Source organism: Olea europaea, chromosome 6, assembly GCF_002742605.1.
Source record: "Olea europaea var. sylvestris chromosome 6, O_europaea_v1, whole genome shotgun sequence".
Classification (NCBI taxonomy): domain Eukaryota; kingdom Viridiplantae; phylum Streptophyta; class Magnoliopsida; order Lamiales; family Oleaceae; genus Olea; species Olea europaea.
Genome location: NC_036242.1, coordinates 1,575,217 through 1,583,220, shown reverse-complemented (window position 1 = coordinate 1,583,220; position 8,004 = coordinate 1,575,217). Strand labels below are relative to the sequence as shown.

The following is an 8,004-nucleotide window of genomic DNA, read 5'->3' as shown; positions in this document are numbered from 1 at the left end:
GGTAGTTTATGGGTTAATTCAATAGAGGGTTATCATTCTTTTCCTACTTTATGCTCAAAATCCAGTCATTCACCTAATATGTCAAGCATGAATAGTTTGCATAGATAAAGTCAAGTGTTGCATCAACAAGTATTGGTTAGTCTAATTAACATCATATCCAAAGTTTTACAATTTAAACTAGTCCAATAATAACTTCATAGCTAGCAAGGTTATCAAGCCCACACAAACATGCATGAAGAGAACTAAAACAAATTGAATAAAATGCAAAGATTTTTTTTATACTCATCATGCATACATTATGCAGTAATGGAAAGCAGATAATGATGAACACAGATAAAGATTTAAAATTATGTCACCCTCCCCAAACTTAGTTAATTCATTGTCCTCAATATAAGATTAACAAAAGATTAAAGACATAATTTTAAGGATAAAATGAAGAAGAAAACTCAAAATGGGGTAAACGGTACTCCCTTGATCAAAATGGTGGCAGTGATGGAATCCTGGATCCTGCAGTATCATATGTGGAGCCGACCTTCTCTTTTCCTATTGAGGTCTTTCTGATGACATCCTACGAAAGTGCAAAGTATGTGTATTATATCTTATGATGATAATTGATAAACTTGGGTGTGCATGAAGGAATCCATGTGACGCACCATTCCCCCAAACTTATTTCAAGGTGCATGTGTACACTATTGGCGTGTAAGATGTATAAATTATATCTAAATATAAAGTTCATATCACAAAAATGTGAATCACCGGCAAAGTTTAGCTCTAATCATGCACTTTGTTCAATTTGACCCATGACTGACTAAAATAGGATTTCAACCTTATGACTCTAGCTCAATGCATTGGGACTCGTGTGGATTGTGCTTAGGCTATTTATTGACATGCATGGATGAACGATGACCTAAACTAATAAAAATGTTGAAAATTGAAAAACTCCTAGACTAATGCAAAATGAAATAAATAAAGGATAGAGACGTTGGGTTGCCTCCCAATCAGCGCTACTTTATAGTCGATAACTCAACTTTTGGCACATGTATTTTATGGCACGTTAAATATAGCTTGAAAGGTCCTACATAGTTTGTTCATTATGGTCTTGTTCCGCACTGCAGTTATCCTCCGAATTTCATCCCTGTCTTTCTCCAAGTGATTTGTCATTCTCTCCTCACCCGTATGAAATTCCACATTGAATGCCTTAATCTTCTTTGAATCGATAAGAACGAATGGAGAGTGTACTATACAGGTCTCATGAATGTTTGGCTGTTTCTTCAACTCAAAATTATAGAGGATTTCTATGTCAAGTACTTCAATTTGGAAATAGCTTTCAGGCTCGTTGGGGTATTTCATTGTCTTGAAAATATTAAAAGAGACTTGTTCCTTCCCCAACTTCAGAGTTAATTGTCCTTGCTGCACATCTATGAGGGCTCTTGCAGTAGCCAAAAATGGTCGTCCCAATATGATAGGAACGTCCTTGTCTTCTTCCATATCCAAAATCAAGAAGTCTGTTGGGAATATGAGTTTATCCACTTTAACTAATGCATCTTCAATAATCCCTCGTAGATGTGTAAGTGATCGATCAGCTAGCTGTAGAGTTACTGTGGTTGCCTTAGGCTCTCCCAATCCTAGTTTCTTGAAAATAGAGAGTGGCATCAAGTTAATACTCGCACCGAGATCACACAATGCTCTATCAAAATAAAAATCACCAATTGTGCAAGGAACAGTAAAACTCCCTGGATCTTTCAATTTTGGGGGGAGCTTTTTCTGGATTCTGGCACTGCATTCCTCCATAAGCATTACTGTCTCATGGTCCTCCAGTCTGCGTTTGTTTGATATAATATCTTTGAGAAACTTCGTGTAGCTAGGCATCTGGAATAGTGCATCGACTAGTGGGATGTTGATATGGAGCTTTTTGAAAATTTCTAGGAATTTTTTGTACTGTTGCTCCAATTTTTGCTTCTTCAACCGCTGTGGAAAGGGAATCGGAGGCTCGTATGGGATGACTGTGACTTTGACCTTATCTTGTGACTTTTCTGAATTTTCCTTTGGAGTTGATTCCTTTACAACAGTCTCATCTTCAACAGGGAAAAATGTCTCTCCAATCACACCCGATCTCTTGACATGGATTTCAGGCAATTGTACTCTATTTCGAGTTGTAATGGCCTTGGCTTGCTCCTTAGGGTTGATTTCAGTGTTTCTGGGTAAGTTTTCTGGTGCTCTTCCTGTCATGGAGATTGCCATCTGTCCCATTTGTGTCTCCAAATTTTTTATTGCTGCACTTTGGTCTGGAAGAGTTGCATCTGTCTTTCGCATAAACTGGTTGTTTGCTTCCATAAACTGATTGGTTGTTGCCATAAGTTTCTCGAACATCTCTTCCAATGGTGGCTTTTTATCCTGCTGCTGATATTGACCTTGTGGTCTGTTTTGATTCTGATTACTTCACGAGAAGTTCGGGTGTTTTCTCCGGCCTTGATTGAAGGTTTCCGAATGTGGGCTGTTTTGTTGGCATTGACCCCATTGCACAAAATCTGCATGTTCGACTCCCTGTGCGAGAATTGGACAATTAATAGTGTTGTAGTCTGCTCCAGATTCTTCACAGCTTGGCTTCTTAACTTGTTTAGCAGTGGTGGTCTGTGAAATGCTCTCAACCTTATGGAACAAAGAGTTTATCTTTGCAGACAGTGCTGAATAAGTATCTACTTCATAAGCCCCCGACGTTCTCTTCTGAACCAGTCGATCTGTAGACCACATGGCTAAAGTTGTAGCCATTCTCTCAAATAGCTCTCATGCTCTGTCAATTGTTCTTGTGGAGATAGACGTGTCAGATGATGAATCCACCATGATCTTGAAGGATGGAAGTAGTCCAGTGTAGAAAAATCGGATATGTGTCTTCTTGTCAAAGCCATGTTGCGGGCACTTCCTCAACATATTCTTGAAACGATTCCATGCCTCTTCAAATGATTTGGACTCACCTTGGTTGAAAATAGAGATATCATGCCACATTTTGGCTACCTTTGCTGGCGAGAAGAACTTGGTGCAAAACTTATGGGCTAGCTCGTTCCAGGTGGTGATGCTTACGACGAGAAGTGAATCCAACCATTCAAGTGCCTTATCTCGCAAGGTGCGTGGAAACAACCGCAGTCTTATAGCATCGTCCGAGATACCTTGGTACGTGAAGTGTTGGCACATATCCAGAAATCGGGATATGTGTGTATGTAGGTTCTCACTAGCCATCCCATGGTATTGATGCCCATTCTGAAATAGTTGAATCACATTTGTTTTCAACTGGAAGTTCGGTTGCCCAAATGGAGGATACACAATGCTAGATTGACTTTGAACCACCAATGGAGCCATGAAGTCCCCGATTACTGTATTCCCATCATCTTCAACTACCATGCCTTCGTTAAGTGGAATTACTGGTTGATTTTGCTCGTTAGCCATTTTTGTGCCGCTCTTGCTTCTCTTTGCCTATGATGGAATGTGCGTTCGATCTCTGGATCTATGAGAACCAAATCTTGATCAGGTGCTTCTTGCATACAAGCTCAGAGATTGCAAAATCAATACAAAATTAAATTGAAGTAATAATAAACTAAACCTAGTAAGCTAACTATTACTAATCTAAATAAGTTCGAATTAGTGTCACAAAAGATAAAATTAAAATTAAATTTCAATCCCCGGCAACGGCGCCAAAAACTTGTTCGCGAAATACGTTCTTTCGATTTAAAACTACCGCATGTGTACGGTTCGTTAACAAGTAATAAAGTAGATTAAATGAGTTCGAATATTGTCCCACAGTGATTGATTAGTTTAATTTTACCTATCGTCGCCTTAACCGAAACAATGGAAATTCTTGATATTTTCGCTAACTAAATTATGATTTAATAACCTACTTATAAATATAAAGCCTAAATTAACTAGATTAAATGCGTGATTATAACTAAATGTAAATTTTATAAAAATGTGATAACGAAATGCGTACTAGGATCCCGAATCCCCTTATATCAATCAACTTTAATCCGAATTTTATAAAATTGACAGCACGATTTAATTATGAAGACCAATATTCCTAATTTGTTTAACAATCTCTCTCGAGTAGAATTAAACCTATTTTCACATGCGATCCGACTATATTTCTATGATGGATGTGAACATATAAAAATGCATTAAAGATTTATGAATACTTAAAGATCACGTAAAGTATAGCGGTATATTTCTATCCTCTATCGAGTTTTACGACAATTAACATAATGTCTAACTTATTTTTCATCTCTCGAGGGTAAAACAAGCCACAAAGCTCATTCAACTATTGCGCACATAATTGTAGAAAAAATAAAATTCATGCCAATCATTCAATAATTAAAAACATGTTTTAACGTCAAATTAATAAAATTCAAGATTAAGGATTCATAATATAAGGTTCATCGCAAATCCTAGCACATGAAAATCTAGCCTAACATAGTGGGAAATAAAGAAAAACAATAATTAAAACCAAGGAAGAACATCACCCAATTGATTCCTAAAGTGAAATCTTGAATCTTGAAGTGGATTGCCTTGCTTTTGCCTTGTTGTTCCTCTCCAAATCCTCCAAAATTGTGTATATTCCCCCCCCAATCCGTTCTCCTCTTTCTGGACGTCTTTTGGTATTTATATCGCGTGAAAATTAGGTTATCAAAAGAGTTTCAGTCGTATAAGGAAATTGCAGAATTGGCCCGAAATTGTTCTATGTGACCACATAGTACATTTATATGCTGTCGCATAGAGTAAAAAATTTGAGAAAAAATTCTCGGGAGGCTTCTATGCGACTACATAGAATTTATACTATACGATCGCATAGTTATGCGATTCTTTCCGCCGGACAGCTTTTAACATTTTGATCATAACTTTTTTTTCTGATCTTAGATTGAAGTGATTCAAAGTGCATTGGGAAGAAAATTCAAAGATCTACACTTTTAGTAGAAATAGGCTTCCTCAAATTCTAATGTTTACTATGCCAAAAATGAATCTCAACTAAAGACTAAAAATCACACGCATAACTTTTTCGCCTGAAAGTTGATACTTGATAATATTTCGATCATATTTCACCTCTCGACTCCTTTCCTCATCCGATTTACCTCTAACACTCTTGAATCTTCATTCCATTTCCCGTCTCATCTATGAATTATTTGCAACTTGGTCCCCGAGCTTTCAGTTTGATTCATTTTGATCATTTTTCGACTCTTTTCTCCTGAATTCCACCATTTTCATGAAAACACCTACATTGCATGAATTCAATGAGATTAAGCCACAATTTAAACATTTTGCTTATAATTAAGTCATGTTAGTGATCTAAATAAGTTTGTAAAAACACACTTATCAGAAGGAGATATAGAGAGTTGAACTTAATTGAATCCACTTGCAACAGAAATTACACAGTTCTTTGCTCCATGCACATGGGTGATATATATACACCCACACAATAAAGTCTCATTTACTGGAATGCCAATGAAACGCTTAAAAAGGCAATATTTAAATGGACAATCAGCATAAAATATTCTTACCTTCAAATGTTATTATGCAAAACTTCATTACTTTTTATTTTTTGACATTTCCATCTCTTTTTCACCTTTTATTGCAAAAAATATCATTTTTATCCAATTTCTCAATTTTAAAAAATGTAAAATGACAAATATATCCTTCTATTTAAATAAAAAAAGAAAGTTAAAAAATAAATTGTAATTATACTCCCACACTTTTTAAAAAAACTACAAATTAGTCCAAATAAATATCAAAAGAATAATTAGCACAAAAAATTTCCTACCTTTCAAAATTATTGTGGAAAATATCTATACTATTATTTTTTTGACATTTCATTGCGAAAATCATCGTTTTCATCCATTTTCTCAATTAATAACTGTAAAATGACAAAAATGCCCTCTTATTTAAATAAAACAAAAAATAATTAACAAATTACAACTATACTCGCAAAATTTTCAAATAAAATTACAAATAAATAATTGAAAAAAGAAGTGATTTTTAAAATTTTTAATTTTACTTATTTATTTAAAATTTATTTTTACTTTTAAAAAAATTGGGAGCATAATTGTAATTTGTTCCTTATTTTTATTTTCTTTATTTTTTTATATAAATAGAAGATAATATTTGTCATTTTATAGTTTTTAATTGAAAAATGGACAAAAATGATGATTTTCGGCTTTCCGCGATGAAATGTGAAAATAAGGGTGAAAGTGTCAAAAAATAAAAGGCATGAATGTTTTGCACAATAATATTGAAAAGTAGGGAATTTTTATGTTAATTTTTCTTTTAATAATTTATTCGGATTCATTTGTAGTTTTTTAAAAAGTTTGGAGTATAATTGTAATTTATTTTTTTAACTTTTCTTTTCCTTTTTTTTTAAATATGATGGTATATTTGTCATTTTATATTTTTATTGAGAAATTTGATGAAAATGACATATTCCTCAATGAAAAATGAAAAGAGGGGTGAAAATGCAAAAAAAAAAAAAAAAAAATTAGAGACATTTTGTAGAATAACATTAAAAGGTAAAAACATTTTTTTGCTAATTATCCACATTTAAATCAACCAAATAATTTCGAAACCAAAATTGACATCGCCTAACTGCTTAATAAAACAGTGTCACATTGAATACAAATTACACTTATTACCAATGGTTCCTTTTTCTTCTTCTTCCTTGCCGATTTGACTTTCTTTCCCTTCCATTGATTCCTCTCCTGACACTTCATATGTGCCCATACTAATTTTCAAACTCATAGTATGAGGAATATGAAAATTTATAAGACATAAAAAAAAAAAAAAAATCTAAAATGCACATGTAAAAGAAAAATCTCGGGTTCAACTAATAATAGTGAAGAGTGAAAACTCAAATTAAGCTCAAATGAATTTAAATAATTTCCAGTAATTTAATTTAATTTCCCACTCCATAATTTTTACTGAAACGGAATTGCCAGCTTTTTTTTTTCCCCAATTCCTTCCAAAAGCTTAAAGTTATAACTTATGTTTATTATTTTCATTATCAGAAAAAGATCGTTTATATGCAGAATAATTTAATTTCTTTGTTTTAGGGTATAAAAGGATAGATTTAGTCATGTAATTTCCAAAAAATATACAGCAGTAAATTAATGTGGGCCTTTTGAGTGCCAAACAATGACATATGTAATTGGATTACAATAATTGATTATAGGGAACACCAAATAAATCCTTTATTTAAAAATCACATTTCAAAACTAACAAACTTCTAAAAATCCTTCAAAAATCAGGTGATATTTAAATTTATTAAATATTTAATTATAATATAGTATAATTAATATACTCATCCCACCCCACCTCCAATGCACCCACGCATCACATCAAACATTCTCTTTCTCTCTCTACCCTACCCACCCCACCTCCCACGACTTTTCCGACGATGGCTCCGGCAACTATTAAGGTAACAATTTTGCAATTAATAGTCACAGATGCAAAGGTATATGTCACAATGTCACAATTGTGCAATTAATGGTCACATATATATCGGTATTTGTTACAAATCAAAAAATTTATATGTTACAGTTTATTTGTCGATCACAGATTAATGGTCACAGAGGTATAGGAATAGGTCACATCATCACAATTTTGCTTTAATGGTCACATATGTATAGGTATTGGTCACGGATTATTTATCGGTCACAAATCAAAAAACTTATAAGTTACCGTTTATTTTTTGGTCACATATTGTCATTTTAATGAATCATAAATTATCAAATTTTTAGGACACAATTAAATTGTAGGTCACAGATAACTAAATAGATGGTCACATGTGTCAAATGGGGGTCACATACCACCATCACCAATATTATCGCACCGCCACTGCCAGAACAACCCCTTGCAACCACCTCACCCCGTTATCACCATCGTCACCATTGCCAACGCCACAACATCACCACCCATATCACCACTGCTAACACGAGCCCCTCCACCGTCGCTGGAAACCACCTACGACCACCACCA

General features: G+C 34.0%; 1 protein-coding gene across 1 annotated transcript; it reads right to left on the bottom strand.

Moving 5' to 3' along the window:
- Positions 1–1,044: 1,044 nt before the first annotated feature.
- On the bottom strand, positions 1,045–2,355 carry LOC111394989. Its single transcript, XM_023021016.1, has 3 exons — positions 1,967–2,355; positions 1,801–1,869; positions 1,045–1,687 (listed from the first exon to the last, which is right to left on the bottom strand). Exons 1-3 carry the CDS (start codon positions 2,353–2,355, stop codon positions 1,045–1,047), a joined length of 1,101 nt encoding a protein of 366 aa, XP_022876784.1.
- Between the last annotated feature and the right edge of the window lie 5,649 nt (positions 2,356–8,004).

Bases quoted from the DNA above. Each gene is read 5' to 3' on its own strand.
- LOC111394989 (XM_023021016.1), bottom strand. From the start codon at position 2,355: ATGGCAACAACCAATCAGTTTATGGAAGCAAACAACCAGTTTATGCGA. The intron at 1,870-1,966 runs GTTGAAGAAGCA...GCACTATTCCAG, and splicing joins CCGATTCCCTTTCCACAGCG to ATGCCTAGCTACACGAAGTT. The intron at 1,688-1,800 runs GTAATGCTTATG...TTATTTTGATAG, and splicing joins GACTGGAGGACCATGAGACA to AGCATTGTGTGATCTCGGTG.